The 27789-nt window shown below is 34.2% G+C and overlaps 1 protein-coding gene across 1 annotated transcript; it reads right to left on the reverse strand.

The window, feature by feature from the left end:
• Window positions 1-560: 560 nt before the first annotated feature.
• Window positions 561-27789, reverse strand: LOC145268623 (regulator of G-protein signaling 1-like). The gene is made up of 4 exons (XM_080124096.1): window positions 27653-27789; window positions 16966-17032; window positions 12830-12996; window positions 561-1123 (listed from the first exon to the last, which is right to left on the reverse strand). Exons 2-4 carry the CDS (start codon window positions 17018-17020, stop codon window positions 959-961), a joined length of 387 nt encoding a protein of 128 aa, XP_079980222.1. The 5' UTR covers window positions 17021-17032; window positions 27653-27789; the 3' UTR covers window positions 561-958.

Below are 27789 nucleotides of genomic sequence, written 5' to 3' on the forward strand. Positions count from 1 at the left end.
TATTTTATTTTATTTATTTATTTATTTTATTTTATTTATTTATTTTATATGATTGTTGCGATTCTATTATGCCAAGCTATTTCGCAGAAACTGGAAATCGTTTTCTTTGTTTTGGGGTGTGAGTTAGAACTTGATATTATTTTTATATATTTTTTAAATTGGTATTTGATTCTAATTATTTATCTTTGTATAATTAAATAGTATATTTCCTATTTGTTATTTATATTTTATTTTCTGCGGTTCTTCTGCGATTATTATGTTCACTTTTTGGCTTATTTTTTTATATATTAAGGATGTAACTTTTATTGTTTAAATTTTATTATAATTAGATCTTATTGTGTCTGGCTCATTCATTTCTTTGATTTGCACGGACATTTGGATCATCTATGAGTTTATTACGATATTAATGTTTAAAGAAAATTAACATTTTTATTTTTAAACATGAATGTATTTACTTGTCGTTCCATTACGTTCTTCATCAAATGTCTTCAGCAACAAGAATATATGCAAACTTTGTTTTTTTTTAAGAAAAACAACAAAAATAAGGATAATAAAATATGTAAATGAAGAAGCCTTTAATATCTTTGAGAACAATGTACAAAATAATAAATGATATTTGTATTCTTGATCAAAACTCAGATGTTCCGGGACGACACCGTAGTGTACATCGCGTTGTTTCCGATAATAACTAGGGAGATCCGTCGAAGACAGAAATTGTTTCATATTTGTCAATCTGTTAAAGTTGTATTTAAGTTTCTTTTCGTACAACCTTACGAAGTGAATACTAAAAAAAAAAAACGGGATAAATGTGTGTGCCTGTGTATGTGTACGCGTATGGGTTCATGTATGTGTACGTGTATGTGTATGTGTTCGTGTATATGTACGTGTCATTTTCGTTGTCGTGATGTTTGTGTAAAGAATTGTGCATGCCGATACGCACGGGTCGATGTAGATCAGTTTAAACAAGGAGGTTTTTGTATTCTTTCGAATCCAAGAATTTCTGGTAGGAATCCTTCCGCATAAATTCGACGATATCATTCTGAGCTTGATCAAAGATATAGCGTGTCGGTTTCGCTTTCAAGTCAAGCGCAATTTTAGATCGAGTCATCGGTTCAATATTTACCTAAAAAAGAAAAGAAAAAAAACAATAACATAGAGTTATAAGAGATGACACACGAGAAAACTGAGTATAACAGATTTCCGATGACCTTTGACACGTTGTAGGTTATCGGTTCAATAAGTCTAACGTTACAAGGTAGGATAAACAGCAGTAATGGAGATAACTCTTTCAAATACAACAATGATTATGATAAATAGACACTTAAAGACTACGTATTTTTAAAGAGATTTTTGACACAGATAATTTTAGAATTTTGAAAGAGATTTTTGACACAGATATTTTAGAATTTTGAAAGAGATTTTTGACACAGATAATTTTAGAATTTTTAAAGACATTATTGAGACAGATAATTTTAGAATTTTTAAAGAGATTTTTGACACAAATGATTTTAGAATTTTTAAAGACATTTTGGCACAGATAATTTTATAATTTTTAGACAAATATTTGACACAGCCAATTTTAGAATTTTTAAAGACATTTTTCACAATGATAATTTATGCATTTTTAAAGACATTTTTGACACAAATAATTTTAGAATTTTAAAAGACTTTTTTGATATAGATAATTGTAGAATTTTTAAAATCATTTTTGCCACAAATGGTTTTAGAATTTTTAAAGACATTTTTGACACAGATAATTTTAGAATATTTAAAGACATTTTTGACACAGATAATTTTAGAATTTTTAAGAACATTTTTGATATAAGATAATTTTAGAATTTTTAAGAACATTTTTGACCTAGATAATTTTAGAATTTTGAAAGGCATTTTTGACACAGATAATTTTAGAATTTTTAAATACATTTTTGACACATAATTTTAGAATTTTGAAGACATTTTTGACAAAAATAATCTGAGAATTTTTGAAAAAATTTTTACATAGATAAATTTAGAGTATTTAAATACGTTTTTGACATAGATAATTTTTAAAATTTTAAAGACATTTTTGACACAGATAATTTTAGAATTTTTAAAGAAATTTTGACACAAATGATTTTAAAATTAGAAAATTTTAATTATTTGGATTATTCTGATTACTGCCCTTATATTAGATGATATTTCTCATAACCTTCCGACCGCTGTGACCTCCGACCTTTTTCAGGTGCCCATCGGTTAAATGGTGGATCTTCATGTCAAACTCGATAATTTGTACGGATTTCGAAGGAAAACAACTTGCTCTCATTCCTTTGGCCATAAACAACTTGCTCTCATTCCTTTGGCCATAAACAACTTGCTCTCATTCCTTTGGCCATAAACAACTTGCTCTCATTCCTTTGGCCATCACCGGGTAGAAGTTTTCAGTATTTCCTAATTGTATTCCTAGTATTGATCGAACCTTCAACCCTCAGAAGACTATCGCTTAGAATTGGTTATTACTTAACGTTTATATACTAGATTTGCCCGCAAGGTCATGTAGCGTAACGGATATAAGTGCTATGTTCATAAGTGGATTAAATAAATGATTCCCTTGGAAGTTCTGGACAGATAGATTACCGAGTTCTGCATAAAAATTCCAGAGTTCGGCAAGGTGCGCTTGAAGAAGGTCTGAAGTTACGTCGACCGAAACCTTGTGAGAATAACATCCAAGATCAGAACAATAATCAAAATAATCCAAATTATGAACCATCATCTAAACAATTCCGAAACATAGAGAATTTGACTGAAGATGTTTAAATGGGATGTGATCACCACAGGAAACTATTAGGGAAGAAGAAGAAGAAGAAGAAGAAGAAGAAGAAGAAGAAAAAGAAGAAGAAGAGAGCGCAGACGCGCGTATGGCGGATGTATGCAAATGTCAGGCCGTGTACGAAGTGACGTTACGGCAAGAAAGAAAAGAAAAGATATAAAAAGAAGAAAAGCTTTGTAGACTGAGGATAAGGATCACGTTGAAGATCACGGTGAGGTTCGAGAGGACAGAGGTCAGAGGAGAATCACGATTACGTGCAGGAGGACAGAGGTAGACGCGTGAGCCGAGAGTAACAGTTTTGAAAAAGAGACAAGGCCTTATTCGGAAAAGTACCCAGTAAATAAATGTTGTTGTTCAACTGAAAAAGGTGTCAAGTTAATTTTTCTTTTTGTTTTCTTTGCGACGGAGTTTATAACGTGTTGGGTCCCAAGTATCTACATGTTAACAAGCGTGTAAACGTGTGTACTACGTTACAGAAGAAGAAGAAGAAGAAGAAGAAGAAGAAGGAGAAGAAGAAGAAAGAAGAAGAAGAGGGTCTATTGTTTTAGCAATAATATTGTAGCATTGTTCTTAGCTAAAGAGAAAAAAATAAACAGAAAAAACGTCACGGCAGGGTAGGTTACACGTGCCATATCTGCCGAATATAAGAACGAAACAGACGCACCTGTCATTAGTTATCATATTCGATCGAAAGGTTGGGAGCGTATTAATTAGCGAAACATCACATCAGGGACGGATACGACATACAGACATGTAAAACTTCAACAATATCGTAAGTAAAAGGGGAAAATAGTTCAAATACTTACGACTTTTGGAAATTTAAAATATTTTCCTACTTAAAATTGCGGTAGTCCTAGAACATATTTCAAATCATAATAGTAGCAGTAACAGTAGTGTAAGAAGATGAGTGTCAGGCAATTATGTAAATTAATAACATAAATAAAAAAGAAAAAAAGTACTAATATAACGTAAATACGAACCAACGTAAAATGATGATGGAAATTAATTTACGTAAAAATGCCACGGTAAAATGGCACACGCGGATATATAGAAAAATAGAACATGGAATATACATGAGAATCGCATAGATCCCCCTCCAGAACGGCCCTAAAATCTATTTGCAAACAATATTTATTCCATAATTACCGAATTTTAGTACTTTGCAATATATTCATATTCATCTATATTTTAAATTACAAGTTAAAAAAGAGACATTCGTTTCTAATGTCAAAAGACTACTACTACTACTACTACTACTACTACTGATAATAATAATAATAATAATAATAATAATAATAATAATAATAATAATAATAATTATTATTATTATTATCTATCTTACATTTCTATTAGTCTGTCCGTTTCACTTTTCTTGGAAACTACTGGAATGACGTGACCGCCTCGGGGAGCGATATCGCTCCCCATTGGGGATATTAAGTTCCCCTAAAATTCTGAGTAAGGCTGGGTAAATATGCTGATATCGTCTGTTAAACGTTGATTTAATCCCGGACAGCGGCGGATAACCTACCAAAAGGGATGAATTTATTGTGTTTTGTAAAAACAGACATATATTTTTATTGTTTCAAAAAAAATGACAGGAAATGTCAGATTAATGTGAAATGAAATCATACATTCGTTTGGCCTGATGAACACCTGCTCAGACTTTCTGGCTTTCTGGGTGGGAAAAGTGACAGTATTGACCTTTTGAGGCGTGTGAATAGAAATTGAGTTTTGATTCCAGATGTGCAGGCAATGATGTCTGCTAGGGTTACACGCACGCAAAATTCAGAAATTCCCGCTTGACGTGTTGGACCCTGATTGGTCTAGTAGATTGCTCGAACCAACCCTTTCCCTTGGTATATAAGCGAATGCCTGGGCCGAAATTAGCAGATTAAGCCAGACCTCCGTGAGAGAGAACCTAACCAAGAGATATCACCCTTACCCGTCCGTCGCCACCACCGCTAACCCGAGAGAATAAGTGAAGAGGGAGTTCATGAAATGAAAACGGACTAATAATTGTACATATGTTAAAACCTGTAATTTTCGTGGATTAACTTTTGAGTAGACTAGAACCCTTTGAGTTTGTATTTCTTTTTGGCTTGCATGCGAAGCTAATTGATTTTCAGCGGAGATCGACACGAGGCCTGCGACGCTGAGAATTTGTTAAATTGCAGTTTCAACAGGGTTAGAAGTCATCTGCTGACCTAAGACGGGAGTTCCCAAATTGGGGATCGCTGTTGAGCGCTTTACACTGGGCCCACTTGGCTGAGAGTTTGTATAGACTTTTGTCATTATAAGGTGTAGCGAACTAAGTATTATGGTATTCGTTCAATTCACAATAATGGATTAGTATTTAATGCAACCTCTTTCTCACACAATAGACGTTGCGAGCCTGTCTCTGCTTTATCGTTATTTTCATGGCAAGTGCTCGTTTGAGCTTAAATCTATGGTACCTCCTCGCCAAACTTTCACGAGAAACACTCGTCTAGCTGAAAACACTCTTTATCCGTGCCTAAACCTAAACGTAGATTCCATGAACAAAGTTTTTTTTTTCTTAAAACTGAACACGTGTGGAAGTCTCTTCCATTTGCCTGCTTTCCGGCTGACTATAATATGGACGTCTTCAAGTCCAACGTAAACAAATTCTTGATGAGCCGTTCCCCTTAAGTAATCCAATTTATCAAATTTCCAGTATTAACAATTACTACGTCACTGTCTCATTGACCACTGTACGCTTAGTAACTCTTATCCTCGAGTGGCCCATGGGCCTTGATATGTGGTGACTCATTTGTAAAAAAAATGAGCAAAAATTCAACCATATATAATCATAAAGCACTCGTTCTAAGTTACGGGCCATAACTGTTAGCAGTTTTTAACGAATGAAATAATAATAATAATAATAATAATAATAATAATAATAATAATAATAATAATAATTTCACAATCTAGCAATATCCATTGTAAAATAAGAAAGCTTCCATCGTGCCAATAATCATAGGCGCGCTTGGCTCAATTCCTGATAGTCATATGAAAGAGCTGATCTCCTTGGGAATCAGATACAACATCACCGAACTCCAGAAGTCAGTTCTGTTTGGCTCAGTAAACCGCGTACGCCAGATGCTTTTCATCTAATTCGTTCTTTGACTGTCCTCACTTGCTTTGGTGTAAAAGCTCTTGAGGAAAGAAAAAAAAAAACGGTGTAAATATCACAACGGTGTAAAATTAAGGGAATAATAATAATAATAATAATAATAATAATAATAATAATAATAATAATAATAATAATTCTGATTTCATTTATCAACGTCTCTCTGGAAAGGGATGGGATTCATTTACAGAGGATTTCCTTCAACCCCGGCTCCAAACCAGGAGCTTCAAAGATCAAGGGGTTTTCTAATGATGTTGGTGGTACCTACAATAGCAGAGGTCTGAAGGCCACCCAAAACATCGGAGATTTGTAGTTTTTTTTTCTTTTCAATTGTCCTTCCAGACGACAAATAATAATAATAATAATAATAATAATAATAATAATAATAATAATAATAATAATAATAATAGCGCAGTAATGTTATCTATGTATTGTTTAGATTAATCGGACATCTTGAGTGTTATCTGCACAACGATTCGGTCGATGTAACCTGCGACTTTCGCCAGGTGTAAAAGTCGCCATGTTCTTTCCTGTTAAAACATGGCGATTTTTAATCCTGACGAAGGCCAGACGTTACATCTACCGAAACATTGTGCAGATAACACTCATGATGAGAACAATTGTTCGATTACTCTAAACCACACAAGCATTCATGTAAAAAATTCAAAAATGCATTAAATTTTCTATTATTTTTTTTTTACTTATTTTATTTATTTATTACTAGCAGGCCGCCTGACATTGCCCTGTCGTACGCTTAAATATGATATTTTATTAATGCAGATTTCGCATTTATTATTATGTTATATTGGACCCAACATATAGTAATGATTTAAAAAATTATAAAAATGACTCGTGCACTGCCACCGAGAATCGAAACCAAAACGTTTAACGTACGATTTATTTTTTCCTTTAACGCTAGAGCTATGTTTCCTGCAAGGCTAAAAATTAAAACATGGACAAATAGCTGTTACGTTACGCATGCGTATTCGTAATGACGTCGTTCGACCGTCACCTGGCAAATTCCAGTTTTTAAATTTCATAATTATGCACTGATTTTCCCCAGCTAAAACTCAAACGTAAAGTTTCGCGTGGGTTCGAATACTCTGTATTTAAAGTTTTATGTATGTAGACCAAAAACTGACAGAGGAGTTTGGTAGCAAAAATTAAAAAAAAAAAAAATATATATATATATATATATACGCGTACATAAGTTTATATAGAAAGAGGTCTCTGTTTAGTATAACCTTTTTACGCGAATATTACGCAAGTATAAATCATGTAGAATATCTGCATGAATATAATTACACGTAATAATTAACTAAAGATGATTATCCTATAAGAAAACCGAAAAAAAACTAATAGAGAATTAATTAAGATGAATGCTTAAAATAATATCAATACATACACACAAAAATAAATAAATAACATTAGACGAGTATAGATTGTTCTCGTGTACATAGTTTGTTTTAACGTCTTTACAGTGAAAAATAAACAAAAACAAAACCAAAAAATCAATCCATGACATGAGATTTGTATTCTATTACATTTTCACCCAAAACTTTGATTTAGGGGGCTACTATCAGGAACATAAGTTGCAGGGGTACTATGTAGTGAGTTTAGAAGCAAGATGTCTGTTCACAGTACACTAGAACCTCTGCATGTCAGTACAGTTGGGGAAGCAGGAAACTGGAAGAGAATTCCAAAGTCTTGCAGTTCTGGAGAAGAAGCTATTAGAGCTTTCTTACATCTAGGGATTTCGACTGTGTAGGGGTGGGACTTCGCTGCTTGTCGGGTTTGTCGGCGGTATTTTGGTCGTGGGGGTACAAGGGCTTGTAGTTCGCCAGAGCATCCACCATTAAAATACTTGTAAAACAGGCAGAGGGATGCAACATTTCGTCGATGGAACAGGGGATGAAGTTTAGAAGGCAGTTCGGGACCTATAAGATTAGCGACTCTCTTTTGGACTCTGTCCAAGAGCGAAAGACTAGTAGCAGATGCACCAGCCAAAATGTGACAGCAGTACTCCATAGATGGGCGATGGTGGTTTTATAGAGGTACAGGATACTTTCAGGCGTAAGTAACTTTCTAGCACGATAGAGAGAGAGCCCACCTTCTTTGCAGCAGCCTTAGCAATGATCTCGATGTATCGCTGTTATTTTTATTTATTCACTCAATATATGTTACCGCAACATAGGCTGACATATACTCGGTGGGTTTCTAACAGTATTTTGTAAAGTTTATTAGTTTTAACTCATTTTCCCAAACTTACGTATTCAACAAAGAGTCCGCCGCTATTTGCATTTTTCAAATACATCGGTAAACACTGTTTGTTTTTCGAGCCGAATAAATACGTAACATTTAATAAAAACACTAAAAAATTATCCAGTTATGTAGAAAAGTAACTTATCCTGCCTTTGATAATATTTATGTGTCATACATTTGTGTTTTTTTGACAACTTTTTCGAATCTATGTGTTTAGTATAGCAATGGCCAACAACTCTTTATCTGAGAGTACGTCTTTCAAGCTCCTTGGCCTAACGTTCACAGGAAACATGAGTTGGAACAATTACATCGAGGGCATTGCCAGGGCCGCTGCAAGGAAGGTGGGCTCTCTCTACCGTGCTAGAAAACTACTAACACCCGAAAGTATCCTGTACCTCTATAAAGCAACCATTCGCCCATGTATGGAGTATTGCTGTCATATTTGGGCTGGTGCATCGGCTACTAGTCTCTCGCTCCTTGACAAGGTCCAAAGAGAGTCGTAAATCTGATAGGCCCTGAACTGGCATCTAAGCTTCAGCCTCTGTCCCATCGACGAAACGTTGCATCCCTCTGCCTGTTCTACAAATATTATAATGGTGAATGCTCTGACGAACTGCAAGCACTTGTGCCCCCACGACGTGAACACCCTCGACAGACCCGACAGGCTGCAAAATCCCACCCCCACACTGAGAGATCCCTAGATGTAAAAGATCTTTCTACTCCAGTAGTTTCTTCCCCATAACCGCTAGACTTTGGAATTCCATTCCAGGTCCCTGCTTCCCCAACTGTACTGACGTGCAGAAGTTCAAGTGCAACGTGAACCAACATCTTGCTGCCCAAATCCCTACATAGTACTCCAGTAGTTGTTGCCCCTGTTAGTAGCCCCCTACACCAAAGTGGTAATGTGCCTTGTTTGGGGTGAAAATGTAATAAAAAAGAAGAAAAAAAGAAAGTAATATAAGCCCTTTACTTTGGCGTTGCAACGATTTTAGATCAAATTGTATCTGATGACCTCCTGTAGTGGTGATGGGCGACATTCACTCAAATCAACCGAACGTCGTTTTTTGTGTGCGTATTTTTATATGTGACATCATGGGTATTAGTATAATTAGTATTAGAATCAACATTAATAATATTGTTGTTAGTAGTAGCAGTACTAGTATTTGTATTTGGGTGGGCAGGTACGCAAACTGAACACACAAGGTCGTAGATTAAAAGCGATTTAACTGCGTAATACTTAGTTTAAAAAAAAATATCTACTGCGTTAAATCCTCTCTATATAAGAAACATCGACTTAAAAAAATAAAAAAAATCAAACCATTCAATTGATGTAGGCTTATCCACCTCGTCAGTACAAATCGTTTTAATTAAACAAGTATAATCTGTGTTGACATGATTTCGGCCGCGTACGTATTTTATTCTAGGTATTTTATTAAGCTCTTTAAGATACTCAGTAAATCACACCATTCCTGAGTCGGCCTGGTTTAATTCTAGTGTGGAAAGAACGACTAAAAACAATGTTAAAGAAAGTGGAGAGCACATACAGCACCTAGTACTCTTAAATGGTAACCCATTTTATTAGTGACTAGGCTCCACGAAGAGCAATTTCAGTTATCTAACGGAAATCGGTCTATCAGCGTGATCATATATATATATATATATATATATATATATATATATATATATATATATATATATATATATATATATATTCTTGCTTTTCCCCCTCTATCTGTTTGTATGTCTGTCTTTTTTGTCTCTCTCTTCTCCCCCCCCTCTCTCTCACTCCTTCTCTCTCTCTCTCTCTATATATATATATATATATATATATATATATATATATATATATATATATATGGACATTCTGAATAAAACTATGTATAATTACAACAAACAAAATTTTTTAATAAATAGTGATAAAATCTAATGATTACTTATATATATATATATATATATATATATATATATATATATATATATATATATATATATATATATATTAGTCCTCGCGTGAAAGAGTAGGACACTAAATGAGAAATACAAACTGAAACAGATTTTCAGCGGAATAAATAATTTTGGAGGCATTGTTTTTGGAACAACCCTCGTGTATTGCTATAATCTAAGCAATGGATACAGCATTAGCTTTGAATGTTATTTTTTTTTCTTTCTTTGAGTGTGTGGTAGTTTTAGTGGCACCCTCTATGTGATGAAGTTTCAATAATAATAATAAAGGTCGCGATGATGATAATAATAGACAAGGAACAGTCCAAAAGAACATGAGTAAGAGACTGAGACAGATAACAAACGGTAATGCTGAAAATAGCTGGAATCTGAAAGGAAATCCTGGAATAGATAAACTAACCTACGAGGTGCTTTCAATAAATTTCCAGACTTTTTATACAGGCATTAAAAATTGTCGTAGAATTTTGAAAATTCAGTATGTTATTGTTGTACATCTTATGAGATGACTGACCAATTTTTCTGATTTCAGGTTCAAATGAACAGCTACAACAGGAATTGGAATACACCCTAATAAAGTCTGATTATTACAGCTGGTGAATTTCAAAAATGCAATCTGGACATGAGGAAACTTTAGAAGAAAGATATGCAACAAAATTCTGTTTTAAACTTGAAAAAATAAATGCAACAAAAATGTATGGAATGCTTCAGACTGCTTTTGGACCATCTTGCATGAATCGAACATCAGTTTTTGAGTGACATAAGTGATTCAAAAAAGGGAAGGGGTTTGTGAGGGATTATGAAAAGTGTTGGAGGAGGAATAAGGAAGTCAGAACACCAGAGTTGATTGGCCAAAATTTTTACAGGGGGAATATTTTACGTTACACCAGTCAAGAAAAAATAAAGACAATCTCAGCAAATCATTTCTTCTTAAAAAACAGATTTATTGTCATCTGGAGATATAACTCAGTGGTAAAGCATTGGACTACGGATCGAATGATCCACTGTTCAACTCGGATGTACCTCACCATTTTATTTTAATTTTTTCTTATTAATGAGTTCAATTTACGGTAAAAGAAGAGGTACCAATTTAAATCGCAGCAAATCATTTCTTTGTTTGCATATTTTAAAACTAAACATTTATCATCAGTAACTTTTCCAGGGCGTTCGTCGTCAATCTCAAATATCAGCTGACATGATATTGTAAACAAACACAAACGGAATTTGATGAAAGATATTAACATTATTATTCTTATCTATTTTTATTTTTTTGCGAACTAGTCCACCGGGCAAATTATTCCCTGTAATATATAATATTTGATAGGAGACTGATTCTATAATCATTACATACGCAATCTGCATAAATTAAAATATAATGTTTAAGCATATTGTACGACCGAGAAACGCCGGGCGTCCAGCTAGTATATATATATATATATATATATATATATATATATATATATATATATATATATATATATATATATATGAATATATATATATATATATGAATATATATATATATATATATATATATATGAATATATATATATATATATATATATATATGAATATATATATATATATGAATATATATATATATATATGAATATATATATGAATATATATATATATATATATATGAATACATATATATATATGAATATATATATATATATGAATATATATATATATATATATATATATATATATATATATGAAAACATCATTACTGTTCTATAATTAAAATGTGTCAAAATTTCTCAGATCCATTAATACATTTTTGGTTTCCCGACAAAAGTAGGGTGGATCCGCAAATTTACCCTCGTCCGTTCGTCCGTTCGTCTGTCCACATTTTTCTCAATAACTACGCCTTGGAATTTTTGAAATTTTGCACAAACATCAAACATGATAAGTAACAGAACAAAGTTTCCGGGAAAACTTCGGTTGCCCCCCCCCCTAGAGGTGCCTTTCGGGTTAAAATGGCTTAAATTGACACTTTTGTGCTTATTAAAAAATTGATGCGGTGGATTTTTGTAAAAAGTTTCTGTAAAGTTGTAACAAACTGATTTCTATATAATTTTGTTTGTCTATACTTTGCGATAACTCTTGGATGTGCGCCAGGAGCTCTTTTAGGGCTAATAAAAACACTCGATTTCTGGGACTATTTTACCATATTTGTCCAAACCTTTCCGTGTTGCATGGTGCTGAACTAAAATTTAAATATGTTAAGGCCTTGGGGTCTTTTGGGGCTAAATGGGGGAAGAAGCAAATGATGGACTTAATCATTTCTTTTTTTGCATGGCGTAGAACTCAAATTTACATATGTTAATGCCTAAAATTGCACCGTTTGTTCATTTTCACCAGGATTTTACATCCCCTGGGGACTTTTGGAGCTAAATGAGGGAAGAGGCAAATGCTGAACTTAGTCATTTTTTATGTCTCATTCACTGTGCACTCACGGGAGACCATGCATACTTCATTTGTTCTATATCTGTTTGCTTGCATAAGTACATGCTGGTTTAAAATCATACACTTGACAGCCAGTACAATCAGACCCGGCTGCCGTGATCCAAATAAATGTTTGATAATCCTCTTTATAGAAATGCTTAAGAAATTGTTCAAGAAAATTTATCAAGGCAAATTTTACTTACAGTACGTCGGCCATTGTTGGATATGAACATTTTGAAAATGTGGTTCGACTGTTTTTCAAGTTGGTCCTTTTGGGTGTTCGATCGATATTCTTCGACAACCTTCCAAAAATCAATACTCTCATCACAGTTCTGGGATTTCAAATAATTGCGGTAAAACTTGATGCCCTCTAAAATAAATAAGAAAAGCAAGAACATGAGACTGACCACGTAAGCGACACTCAAAGAAGAATGGACAAACATGATTCCATAACAATATAAGAAATTATATTCTAATGTTCTTCCCCTTCGGGTCAAGATCAAAGTGCTTTTTATTATTATTATTTTTAAAAATATTTTTTGGACCCCCCCCCATCCTAAGTCAATGAAATAAAATTAAACAAACGACTTTTTATAAAATTTTATGATTATCAATTTATTTTATTTTTTAATAAAAAAAAAAAAACTCACACACACGATGTGATTTGTGAATCTTTGGTAGGACGACCCCCGGTGTGTTTGAGGTATTGTGGTGAGCTTTAGCTCGGATCAGCATAGACAAGCAAATGTATAGTGACGAAGATGACTATAAAAACGCCCTCCCAAAATTTTGAGTCGTGTTTTGCCTAATTTTTTGTTTACTAGCATTTCAGCCCGGCGTTGCCCGGGTATTTGGAGGTGTATGTTAAGCAAAAAAAAAAAAAAAAGAAAAGCGGTCAATTTTTTAACTTTGACCCCTATTATGATCCCTTAACATTTATTTTTTTGGGCTCAAATCAAGTTATTAAGTTGGATCCATGTCCAAGGAACCTATATCTAAAATTTCAAGTGTTTAGACCCAAAGTTGTCGGAGGAGTTTGGTAGAGTTCTTAAAGGTCAAATCATTGAACTTTGACCCCTTAATAGCAAAATGTCTGGTCGGAAACCAATTACAAAGATTTTTCCTAATTTCAGTACCCTGTATCTCAAATTTCGAGTTTGTAGACTGAAAATTGACAGAGTTATTGCGTAGGGAAATGTACACAGACACATACACACAGACACACACACACACAGACAGACATTTTCAATTTTATAGATATACTAATATTTCGGCCCGGCGTTGCTCGGGTGTTTGGAGGTGTGTGCTGAGCAAAAAAAAAAAAAAAGCGGTCAATTTTTTAACTTTGACCCCTATTATGACCCCTTAACATTTATGGTCAAATCGTTGAACTTTGACCCCTTAACAGCCAAATTTCTGGCTGAAAATCAATCACATCGATTTTCCCAAATCTCAGTACCCTGTATATCAAATTTTGAGTTTGTAGACTAAAAATTGACAGAGTTATTGCGTAGGGAAATGCACACAGACACACACACACAGACACACACACACAGACAGACAGACAGACAGACAGACATTTTCACTTTTATAGATATATAGATAGATTCTGTTTTGTTTGTAAACCTTAGGAGTGAATAAAAATATATAACTTAAAGTGTAGTATCTGTTCTTCAGTTGCTGCACTTCAATTTCCAGTTCTCTCTCAGTGGAGGAGAAATCCCTCACGAGACAATTTTTTCGCCACATTAAAAAATGAACCTGGTGTCTAACCCGGTCTCGTAGGGAGGCAAAACAAATAGGAACAATATAAATAACTGATAGAAAGCTTGTTCAAACGAATAGTCTTGTTAGGGAAGGCTTAGAGAGAAACTATCCAGTTTACTCACTTTTGTTTGTAAATTTTTTTTTCAAAACAAATATCCAAAATGATTTCAAAATTAATTACTTGGCGGCGGACGAAAACATGCTCTTCTTTAACCCCAACATTGACCCTAAGTCCAGCATGACAGTCTAGAATATGAGGATACGCGTGCCAACCCTAACTTTGGTTTCACCTCATAAATACTTTCTCACACCCGAGGCTATTTTCTGTCTCTACAAATCTATTATCAGACCATGTTTGGAGTACTGTTGTCATATTTGGAATCTGTGTCCCGTTTGAACATTCTTGATAAACTGCAGAACCGTATCTGTAATTTGATTTACCTCACACTTTCTTTCTTTCTCTCTCTCTCTCTCTCACTCTCTCTCTCCCAGAGACGTGATGTCGCTAGTCTCAGTCTTTTCTATAAATAATATTATGGCATGCGTTTCTCAGAATTGTCTTATTTCCCATGCTTCCTTTGTTCCAGCTCGTTTGACTCATTGGTCTATTGGTCTCCATCAATTCGTTGTTTTAATACCTCATTGTAATACAACTTCTTATTCCAGTAGCTTCTTTCAAAGGATTGCAAGGTTCTGGAATTCTCTTCTTCCTCACTGTTTTTCTTTCTACCTACAGTTTTGGCCATTTCAAGACTAAGGCAATAATCAACTTTTTTTTTTTATTTTTTAGTTCTTTATATCAACAGGCTCCATGCCTTGATCTAGCGATTTCCATAAAAAAATCCATTCGGGCAGAATAAAAAGTAGAATGTATTACTTCTGTAACGCTTCTCGTAGAAAACAACATTTTTAATCATATACCACATAAATGTCATACTGTATTTTTGCACACACTTGATCTATCAATGGATTGTGCTCCTATCGATTCAGCATATACCACTCCTTGAATGTAACACTGTAGTATTAGACACACCAGATCAATAAAGGAATATTGATCACTTCTGATTCGGCATATACCATTGAACAAGTGTAATAATTTATATTTACACATCTGCTCTCTCTCTCGCTTATTGAGCACTTTACGATTCAGCATGCCTCCGTTCAGTCTCGAAAGACAAAGGACACCCCCTGTAGGGGCAGCTGCGCGTGTAATTGTGAGGCAAGGGTTGCGCAATCCCCAACAACAACTCTCCTGAATCGGCAATGTTTGAGTCCAGTGGCAAGGAAAAGTCCAAGATGACTGGAAACAATGTCGAGATAAGCAGAGAACAAATACAGCACCTGAAAGTCCCAAATGGTCACCCATTTAGTACTGACCAGGTTCAATGTTGCTTAACTTCGGGAACCGGTGTTTTAACGTGATTAAGCCGTACATCGTTTACTAAGAATAATATATTCTTACATTCACATGTTCTGTCCAGGGCATTAAGCATTATATATACAACTTGCTAAGTATAATATTATATATCACATTCACAGTGAAACACTATATAATTACATAACCTACTCCATCAGGAATATTGAACACTATTGGATTTAACATGTACCACTTGGCTCTCGTGCTACACTGAATTTCTTGTCTAGCACACAACACTATTACTAGGCACATTGGTCTCTTTTGCTAACGTGCAACGCGGCGTCAACACATCTACTTTATGGAGAATGTTATGTTTGACGTTCATCTTCGTCGCCAACTTTTATGCTTGCAGGTTGAACCAAATAACGTATAAGGCAATACAAATGAAGACTCAACAAACAAAGATAGATCAATAAGAAGTGTATTAGCCAAAGTATATTTACAGTATATTATATGTACCACCAACATCCTTAGGAAAACCCTTCATCTTTGAAGCTTCTGGTTTGAAGCCGGGATTAAGAGAAATCCTCTGGAAATGAATTCCACCTCTTTCCAGAGAGACGTTGGCAAACGAAATCAGAATTATTATTAATGTTATTTTTGTAATGGCGGCATTACGGTGTTTAATCTGTTGATCGACGATATAATTTGAGAAGTTATTAATAAAGGTTTGTTCTATGTTAGAGAGTGCATTATAAAATATTTCGTTAGTGGATGAATTGCGTTTGGCTCGGTAGATACGATTTTTAACTACAGCCATTTTTTAAATTGAGTGGGCATGATTCTTTACTAGCAGGTTTTTTGTATGGGTAAGTAACCAATCTATAGCAAATTTCTTTTTATACTTGAACAGAACGTTCAAACAGAGAGAGAGAGAGAGAGAGAGAGAGAGAGAGAGAGAGATAGAGAAAGAGAGAGAGAGAGAGAGAGAGAGAGAGGGCTCATGAAATGGAAAAAAAACGGATATATATAGCCAGCATTTTTTTCCAAGAGAGAGAGAGAGAGAGAGAGAGAGAGAGAGAGAGAGAGAGAGAGAGAGAGAGAGAGAGAGGAGGGGGGGGGCGACAGACAGAAAATACAGCGAAAAACTATTGTACAATTGGAGAATCATGTGCAGCTTGTGCTCACGTGACAGAATTGAAAAAAATTACGAACCCTCATCTTTCAGCAGAAGCTCCAGCGAACGACTCCAGGCGCCTGGGTTTGGCATGGTTGATCAGATCTGAAATTGAGATAAGTGATAAGTATGTATATATATATATATATATATATATATATATATATATATATATATATATATATATAACTACTTAATTTACTCACATAAAATTAATAAACGAAAGTATAAATTTATGCGTAAACTTTAAGTATTTACTTCAAAAGTGCTCAATACGTAGGTAGAACTAGTTAGTAAGTTATAAAATATATATGGCGAGTAAGCTACACTGACTATTCCGCGTTTCATCCACTCTAGGACTCTTCAGGCTTATGCTCGAATTTTGTGGTTGTTTGTCACACAAAGGAACAGGTCAACCAGAGGTCAAATAGGCCTTTGACCGATAAGTGCATGCTCATTGGCTGATAAGAAGGGCACGGTGCATACGAGAAAATTGATTGGCTAACTAAAATCTCAATAGAAGATGCGTCTATTAAAGCGACAAACAACCACAAAATTCGCGCATAAGCCTGAAGAGTGCTGGAGTGGATGAAACGCGGAATATTCAGTGTAGCTTAATCGCCATATATATTTTATAACTTAATTTATATATATATTTTTTTCTTGTCTTTATATATATATATATATATATATATATATATAACTACTTAATTTACTCACATAAAATTAATATACGAAAGTATAGATTTATGTGTAAACTTTAAGTATTTACTTCAAAAGTGCTCAATACGTAGGTAGAGCTAGTCAGTAAGTTATAAAATGTATATGGCGATTAGGCTACACTGAATATTCCGCGTTTCATCCACTCTAGGACTCTTCAGGCTTATGCGCGAATTCTGTGGTTGTATATCGTTTTTATATGCACATCTTCTATTGAGATTTTAGTTAGCCAATCAGCTTTCTAGTATCCACCGCACCCTTCCTATCAGCCAATGAGCATGTTGGGGTTCTTTAAAGTACAGGATAGCAAATTTTTCATGAAGGCATAATCTACATGGGTCGTCTAAATGTCTACACGTAGTAGCTTGTCTTATTATTTTCCATTCGACTACCGGCGAATGTCCGCTTTCCTTGAGTTCCCAGTATTTATTCGCTAGTGTTGTTTTTATACGGTGTTTTTTTTTAATTGTTTAATGTACTTTTGTGGTCATAGTACCGAGTTATTCCGAATAACAAGAAATGTTATGTAGGTATGACTTCCTTAGATTTAAAAATTTCAAAAATAAATACTGGGAACTCAAGGAAAGCGGACATTCGCCGCTAGTCGAATGGAAAATAATAAGACAAGCTACCACGTGTAGGGACCTAGACGAGCCATGTAGATTATGCCTTTCATGAAAAATTTGCTATCCTGTACTTTAAAGAACCCCAACATTTATTAAACTGTAGAAGAGAAATAGTAAACAACTGTGTTAACAAGATAAAATTTACTCTAGGATAGCGATACAAAATAGTTTTAAAACTAACAAAACAATAGAAAATAAACAAATAAATAAATAAAATAAACATGAATATACATAAACAATCACACATATATTTATGTCTATATATATGTGTATATATATATATGCATATATGTGTGTACACATATATATATTTATATATAAACTAACATTAATAAAAAACAAACAAAATTCGCGCATAAGCCTGAAGAGTCCTAGAGTGGATGAAACGCGGAATATTCAGTGTAGCTTAATCGCCATATACATTTTATAACTTACTATATATATATATATATATATATATATATATATATATATATATAAACACAATAAAATAGCAAATACAGACTGTGGATAAAGAGACGAAACGATAACCCATATAATAAGCAGCAAACTAGCCTAAAAGTAATATATGAATAAACATGATGAAGCGTGGAAGGTAGTTCCCTGGGAATTATGCCATTAACTGCATATTGAATACCCACACAAATAGTACAATCGCAAACCGATAGCACTACTTGAAAACAGAAATCACAGATAAATACATCCAAGATAAAAGACCTGATGTCATAATAGTTAACAAGAAAGAAATGCCCTACCAGATCGGAGATTTCGCTGTTTCAGCAGGCCACAGGGTGAATATGAAGGAGACAGAAAAGCGAAACAAATACACAGAAATGGCCAGAGAACCGAGTGGAATACGGGAGCTGAAGAAAAAAAGATAACACCACTAATAGGAACAATCCTTACAAACTTCGAAAAAAAGTACGAGAGGGATTGAATCACGGGACTGAATAAGAAAATACAATGGATAACAATACTAAAACGAATGGAATATCAAGGAAAATCCTTTAACGCCCAAACTAATACACATGTGCTACAAACGTTAACCGGTCACATAGAAATTGCAATAGGAGTGAAACATAAAGATGGACGAACACGAAATGGAATCACGAAAACGGAAACCGTATAATAATAATTAAATCCCATCCCGTAAAAAGTTGTAGTGTCGGCATCAACTGGCACCACACCAAATAATCGTGAAGGGTCAAGGAGGATGGAATAACCAAAGAGAAAAAGCACTAACCAGACTATCACTAGATAAGTGCAAAGAGGACTGGGACATTGGGAGGCACATTGCCACCCAAATTCAAGTCAAGGCCAATGGCCGTTGCCAACGATATATCAATGGTAAACAGCTGTTGCAATAACGCAAATTCATTTGCAAAGGTTATCGAAAGAGATGGAGAGTACCGAAAATCTGGGGAGACTTGTTGTCACCTGAACTCCAGGTGGGTGATCATTTGGAAATTCTAGGTGTTGTATGTGCTCTCTGATTATCTCGGCATTGTTGCCAGTCGTCGTGGACTTCTCCTTGCCACTGGACTCAAGCAGTGCCGATTCAGGAGAGGTGTGGTCAGGGAGTGTTCAACTCTTACCTCACAACATGTTGAGAGAGGTTGAGCGAGAGAGAGAAGTTATTGGTGATGGTCTGTGTTAAAACTCCTAGTGAGTACAAATAATAATGAGAACAATAAAAACGGTAATATTAATAATAATAATAATGATGGTGCTACTACTACTACTACTACTACTACTACTACTACTACTACTACTACTACTACTAATAATAATAATAATAATAATAACAATTATAATACTATTAATAATAATGTAACTCATTTACGTGAGATTTCACTTTTAAAGTTATTGCTCTCAGACAACACCAAGTTTCTTCCTTAACCTCTTCCTGAAAATATGTGTTTTAATTTATTCTGGGACAAACCATGTCACTTATCAATCCCTCGTCCTCAATAATATAATGAAACATATATTTGTTTTAGTTTATTCCCGGGCAAAACTGAGAATCTCGTCTTCCCTTCACCATCATTCTTATACCACAGTGAAAATACAATACTTTATTATTGCACACGCTTGCCTTATCTAGGATATTGAACACTGACAGCTGAGCAACGCAGAGTACTTTCCTATTTAACACTATGACTAAATACAGTAAAAATATTTCTTTTAAAAACGCTTACTCTGTGTAGAATTGCTCTATCTAGGATATTCATGACTTCACGAGACGCCAAAGAAACACACGTGCTTTGTCTATGATATTGAACACTTTGGAGTAACTTGTACCACCTACCAAATATAAAACTTTATTACTAGCGGAATTTGTGGGAAATTCCACAGCGGACACTTTCATATGTAATATATTGATGTTAGCATTCCGTGGATTTTTAGCGTAAATGGAGAGGCGCTTATATTACTGTAGCTCTTTTGTTAAAACTGCAAAAGTAGTTACCTAAGCCATAAGGTATGCCCAGCGTAGCCCGGTCGTAAAATACGCTTAAATATGACATTATATAATCAATTTTCAACCGACTCTTATATATTATAAAGTTGTGATTTCAATATATATATATATATATATATATATATATATATATATATATATATATATATATATATATATATTTATATATATGACTTGGATGCATCAGTTTGAATCGAAACCGAAACCAAAACTTATGAAGAATATATATATATATACACAGGGTCACCCCCCCCCCAAAAAAAATAAAAAAAGCAAAAGAAGGCCATCTAGAACATATGCTGTAGAACTGAGAAAAAAGGCCAAAGACCCTAGTCTTTTGATCTGATTTTTGAATATAATTAACTAGTTATGAACAAAGTTTCATTTCATTCGGACAAAACACTAAGAAACGGAGCCTAATTAGAATTGGGGCACGTTTATTTTGGGTCACCCGGTATATATATATATATATATATATATATATATATATATATATATATATATATATATATATATATAAATATCGTTAATTAATTACCCACACAGCAACAGCCGTATAGCAAAATAGTGAGAAGTTTTGAATGTCATTTGGGCGGTCGGGTTTCGATCGTGGCTTGAGGCAGTTGCCTATCTAGCCACACTGATGAGCTGTAAAACAGCGAAACAGTACTTATGCGGATAACTATATATATATATATATATATATATATATATATATATATATATATATATATATATATATACTAGCAAAAGTACCCGTCGTTGACTGTGTTCAAAAACAGCCTACAGAAAATGGACTCTGATTTATGAAAGTATGATAGGTTATGAAAAGGAAGGGTTGTAAACAGATAGCTCCGAATTTGGGGGTATCAAAACCAAAGCAAAATACGATAGAAGTAAAAATAAATAGATAGACGCCATAATTTATTATACCATACCTGTTCACACTGAAACACTTATCACAATATCTGTGGATCTATATTAAAAAACCTTGTTAAACTTTGTGACATATTTTCATTCTATGGAGGTCAGGCGCGAACGAACACCCCATAATTTTATTATACCATATTTCTTCAAACTGAAACATAATTATCAAAGTATACTTACGCAGATAGATATGAATAGTCTTTATTAAAGTGTGTGCCTATTTCCATTCTATCGAAGCTAGGCGCGAACGCAGACCCCACAACTTTATTATACCATCCCTGTTTAAGTTAAAATATAGTTATCAAAGTATTATTATGTACATCTATATCAAAAACACTTGTAAACGTTTTTTTTTTTAAATTTTAAAATTTTTTATTTCCATGGACGAGATGCGTATACAGACCCCACAATTTTAATGAATCATTATTATGCCAGATCAAGCATACCCATTCCTGTGTCTCGATACATCTTCTATCATTATATGTGATCAGTTTTCTATAGTAGTCAACAATACAGGAGCCTATTCGTGACAAACGAAAAAAAAAAACTTGAATGAAGAATTCTTGGTAAAATTATTTATTACAAGAAATGAAAGGTCATAACAATTAAAGGACAGTCACTCGGAAGAAAAAAAGATGTAAGCGTGACACACAAAATAACGCGTTATCGTATTAATAAATAGATGGCTCCTGTGCAACACCAAGTTACCAAATGACAAGGAAGGTGTTTCCCCAAAGCAACGCCGCGTTTAAACATTCCTGCTCTATCTAGGATGTTTAGTACGTTTTGGGTTACTCTCTACGACTTACTAAATCATGTAAGACTATAATCTTAAATTTATCGCTACTGAAACCATCCAAATCAAATGAAGGATATCTCTAAAGCCTTACTAAAATTACCCCTTTCCGGGGGGGGGGTTGTCTCCGCCCCCTCCATTCTATAATTCGAAGAGAAGCCAAAGAAACGTTAAATAAGTTTGAAAGAAAATACCGACGGGAAGGCCTACATTGAAATCACAATTTGCTTTCCAAATTATGCTTAAGAAACTCGATCTCTTTCACTGACGAAATCAGCTCCATAGTCCCCGAAAGGTTTATTTAAAGGTTTCCATAATCTTACTAATTTTAGATTTTATGTAGATTCCCTAAACTTTTTATATCGGGCATGTATACACATAAAAAGAAACATTAAACCAGAAGTAGTGGCCCAGAAGTAATAACCTATTTTAAAACTTGAATAAATTGAAATGTAGTTGCATTAGTCTTTACAAGATTTTTGAAAACACTAAGTTTTATTTTACTACTTACTAGCCTGGGTTCCCGGTGTTGCCCGGGTGTTTGAAGGCGTGTGCTGAGCAAAAAGAAAAAAAAATGTTGTAGTAGGCAGGCAGGCTCGAACCCGTGACGCGAAGGCGGAAAAGAAAGTGGAGGTGTGTGTAAGGGTTTTGGTTGAGCAAAAAAAAAAAAAAATAAACAAAAAAAAAACAAACAGAAAAAAAAAACAAAACAAAACAAAACAAACTGTCTTATCGATGAGCCTACCGTGGTTGTGCCATCAGGGGCGGTCGAAATAACGTATTGTATGCAACGTCGTTTAAGCGAGCTTTGAATGTCTCGCAAAAAATGTCAGCGACAAAAAACGACTTTCCCTGTACAAAAGTGCTCAGTTCTCTCTCTCCCACTCTATCTTTATTTTCCTTCAGTATTTCTTGTTTTCCTAAGAGGAACACAATGAGAGATGTCTCGAATTACTATCTAAATCATCACAGATCTATGAAAATCTTATCTTTACCTAAAGTCACAAACAAATGGCATTACCATTAAAAATAAAGCATCAAAGATAAACGAAAATTCTGTTTCAAACTTAAGCATGACAAACAAACGAAACTGATTTTACAAACAAAAGCGTAACACCCAAAGAAAATGCTATTTGAACTTAAGTGTGATAGACAAACGAAATGCTATTATAAGATAAAGCGTCGCAAAAAATGGCTACTATCTATATATCTATAAAAGTGAAATTGTGTGTGTGTGTGTGTGTACTACTTTGTCAATTTTCATTCTACAGACTCGAGATTGTACATAAGGGATATTGAGATTTGGGAAAATCTTTTTAATCTGTTTTCGACCAGATATTTGACTATCAAGAGGTCAAAGTTCAGCATTTTAACCTTTGAAAACTCAACCAAACTTTTTAATTTGATTTGAGTCCAAAACAATAAATGTTAAGGGGTCAAAATTGGGGTCAAAGTTTTAAAAAATTTGACCTTTGTGGTCTCTACCAAATTACTCAGCCAATTTTTGGTCTAAACATTTGAAATTTTACATAAAGTGTATTCAGACATAGGGCAAGCTATTTAATCGGTTTTTGGCCAAAATTTTGGCTGCCAAGAAGTCTAAGTTAAAATGAGTTGACCTTTGGAGAGTCTACCAAACTTCTCGATCAATTTTATGTCTAAACACTTAAAATTTTAGATGTAGGTTACTTGGACATGAGTCAAACATTTTAATATATATATATATATATATATATATATATATATATATATATATATATATATATATATATATATATATATATATATGCCCATGGAGTTATGAACAGTATATAGGACCCGAGCAAAGCCGGGCTGAACTGCTCGTGAACTAATTAATTAGAGACAAACGAAAATGCTATTATAGCTAACGCGTGACAAATGAACTAAAATACTACTCCAAACTCAAGCGTGACAGATAAAATAAAATGATATAACAAGCTATAGCATGGCAAACAAACGAAAATATTATTAGACGCTAAATAGTGACAGCCAAATAATATTAATGAAAACGTCATTATAAGCTAATCGTGAGAGATAACGAAAATTCTATTACAGACTTAACCATTACAGACAAACAAAACTGATTTTTCAAACTAAAGCTGTCATTTTTTTTACAAACCACAATATGCCACAAGGATAAAGGTTATTTGGTTGGACATGTGTAAACTTTGAAATACAAAGGGGATTTGTAACTGTTAGAGACATTGATTACTAAAGGGGACGACTAAACTAGAATTTGTTTATGTAAAAGCGATAATGTTATTGTAGTCAGCTATGAAGCAGCCCCGCGGCAACGTCTTCTACAAAGGGTAGTTCTAGGAAAGAAACTCTGCAAGTGGAAGTTCCAATACTGACGAAATTTTTATTTCAGACTTTAGCGTGACAGACCAACGCAAATACTGTTTTTTTTTTAACTAAAGCATTGTAGAGCAAGGAAAATGCTATTTCAAACGATAACACGACAAAATAATGAAAAATCTTTTTCAAACTTAAGTGTGACATATATATAAAAAATATTTTTATATTAAGCGTGATACACTAACTAAAAACATTTAGGCACTTAAGTGTAATGGACCAAGGAAAAACCTATTTCAAATTTAAGTGTGACAGACCAACGGAAAAATTCAGCTGACAGACAAATAAAAACATTTTTCAAACGGAAGTATAACATACGAACGAAAAAAGCTTTTTCAAACTTAAGCGTCACAGAATAAAAACATACCATTTAAAATTAAAGTATGACAGACCAACAAACATGCTAATTCAAATAACTCATGACAAATCAACAAAAATCTTTTTCAACCTTAAGTGTGTGACAGACCAACATAAATGCAGTTTCAAGTTAGACGAAAATGCCATTTAAAACTTAAGCATTGCGGATAGACGAATATTCTATTTCAAACTTAAATATGACAGACCAAGTAAAATACTTAATCAAACTAGAACCTGACAGACTCACAGAAATATAGATCAACGAAAATGTTACGTTTATGAATTTTTGAGATGAGGATTGGTTATTTGGATTATTTGGATTCTTTGCACGACTGTTCTCATCTTGAGTTTTATTTTCACAATGTTTTGGTCGATGTAACCTCCGACCTTCTTCAAGTATGTCTTGTCGAACTTTAGAATTTGGATGGAATTTCGAATGGAATCCTTTATTTAATTTATGGGGGTATCATGCTCTTGTTCGTCAACCATGACTGAATATAGGTCCCAAATAATTCGCAATTGTATTTTTCGGTTGCCCACACTGAGAATTGAACCTGCAACCTTCAGGAGAATATCACTTTTACAATTGACTTTTCCAAATACCCTAACCATTGCGCAGGACCCGTGACGCAGTTGTTAGAGTATTAAAATTCCGTCGAAATTATAGTTCGACAGAAGCATTCTCGAGTTTGACAAGATACACATGAAGAAGGTCGGAGGTTACATCGACTGAAATGTTGTGAAAATTGTTCTCCAGGTAAGAACAGTAGTCCAAATAATACGAACTAAAATGCTTTTTTTAACTTTGAACATTATAGACCAACGAAAATAATTTGTGATAATGTGTTCCATTGATGAAATCTCTTGGAAAGAAACTCTGTTCATGCAAATTTCGTTTAGATTTAGGTACAGAGAGGAAGTGAGGTAAGTTCTTTACAATCGTAGTAGATAGACACGTTCGTGTTCTTGCTGTGAATGTCCCACGTTAAGGAATCTGAGATTAGAGTTGACTTAAACGCTCACTATTGAATAACGATAGAGTATGGAAAGATTAGCAACGTGTCTTTTGTGAAAAAAGAAAACAAAAGAAAAAGAAAAAAACTTTAAAACACAGAAGAAATCATCCATGTTCTGGATTGTGAAGTCGCTTTTATAATGAGTCAAGACTAGAAAGAATGTTCTAAGCAGTACCTCCCCAGATGTGGGAATAGTACTTCATTTTTTAACTTTTTTTTATCCTCAAACAAGGCATATAGCCACTTGGACGCAAAGAGCAACTAATTGAGATCATGTCTAACAGAGGATTGTGGCGACTTGAGTAGCGAGATGTTTGTTCACATTACATTTAAATTTCTGCATGTCAGTACAATCAGGGAAGTAGAAAACAGGGACGGGTTTCCAAAGTCTAGGAGGAAAGAAACTATTAGAATAGAAGGCTTTCTTGTATCTAGGGACCTTAGCAGTGAATAGTGAGATTTGGGTGCTTGTCTGCAGTATGTACGTCAAAAGTGCACGAGTTCTATGAGTTCATCGGAGCACATTCGATTAAAAGATTAGAATGTATCAAACTCCTCTGAAAGTATATAATTGTACCAGTAGTCAGGTACTTTCTGGAATGGTAAATTATTTGGAAGCCGCTTAATCACGAATATTTTTTATGGAAATCGATCCAGACAAGACATGAAACCACTTGATGTAAGAACCTTCCGTGACTGTACTGACATGCAGAAGTTTAAATGTAACGTATATCAACAACTTGCTCATCTCCCCTAAACATGGTCCAACATAATGGACCCTTACGTCCAAGTGACCATGTGACTACTGTTCTCAACTTGGATGTTATTCTCATGAAGTTTCAGCCGATGTATCCACCGACCTTCTTTAGATGTATCTTGTCGAACTCGGGATTTTATACGAAATTTCGAAAAACGCATTTTGTTTAATCCATGGGGCTAGATTGCTCCCGTTCCGTCAACCAGGAGTAGTTAAATAATACGTAATTATATTTTTAGTATTGGCTGTATTGAAGATTGAATCGTCAACCATCAGAAGAGTGTCAATTAGAACTGATTATTACTTAGCCTAACCGATTCATTTGGCATAATAGTAAGAGTGTTCGGCAACGGGCCAGGAGACCGGGGTTCAACCCTCGATCGAGTCATACCAAAAACTTCAAAATTGGTACTTGATGCCCAGCATTATAAGAAAATTATCAAGTGCAAATGGAAAAATCCTGAGATTGGCGTGGCACCCTCCCCTACATCTCGGTGCATCAGCTAATGAAAAGGGAGTCTTTTGGTCGCCCTCAACTATAGTTGGTCAGTTAGTTTAGTTTAAAACTGAGCAATTTTATCCGTTGTGGTACAGGGTAACATCTAAGATGAGAACAGTAGTCCGAATAATGAAACTAAATACAAGCGATAAGAAATGGTTTTCGTACTTACAGTTTTGTTGTTAGCAAGAAAGAACCCTTCCTCTATCGTTAGATGCTGTTGGTGTGGGTTGTGTACGTAAAACCTTCAAGATTTATAGCTTTTTACACACATACGCACAGATTTGCGATTTTCAACGAAGATTTGCT

The sequence above is a fragment of the Euprymna scolopes genome, chromosome 44 (genome assembly GCF_053919585.1).
Source record: "Euprymna scolopes isolate OS-2025 chromosome 44, ASM5391958v1, whole genome shotgun sequence".
In the NCBI taxonomy this organism is placed as follows: Eukaryota; Metazoa; Mollusca; class Cephalopoda; order Sepiida; family Sepiolidae; genus Euprymna; species Euprymna scolopes.

Coding starts and splice junctions, on each gene's coding strand:
- LOC145268623 (XM_080124096.1), bottom strand. CDS start 17,020: ATGCCAAACCCAGGCGCCTGGAGTCGTTCGCTGGAGCTTCTGCTGAAA. Junction 12,997..16,965: donor GCTTCTGCTGAAAGATGAGG/GTTCGTAATTTT, acceptor TATTTATTTTAG/AGGGCATCAAGTTTTACCGC. Junction 1,124..12,829: donor CCAACAATGGCCGACGTACT/GTAAGTAAAATT, acceptor TTTCTTTTTTAG/GTAAATATTGAACCGATGAC.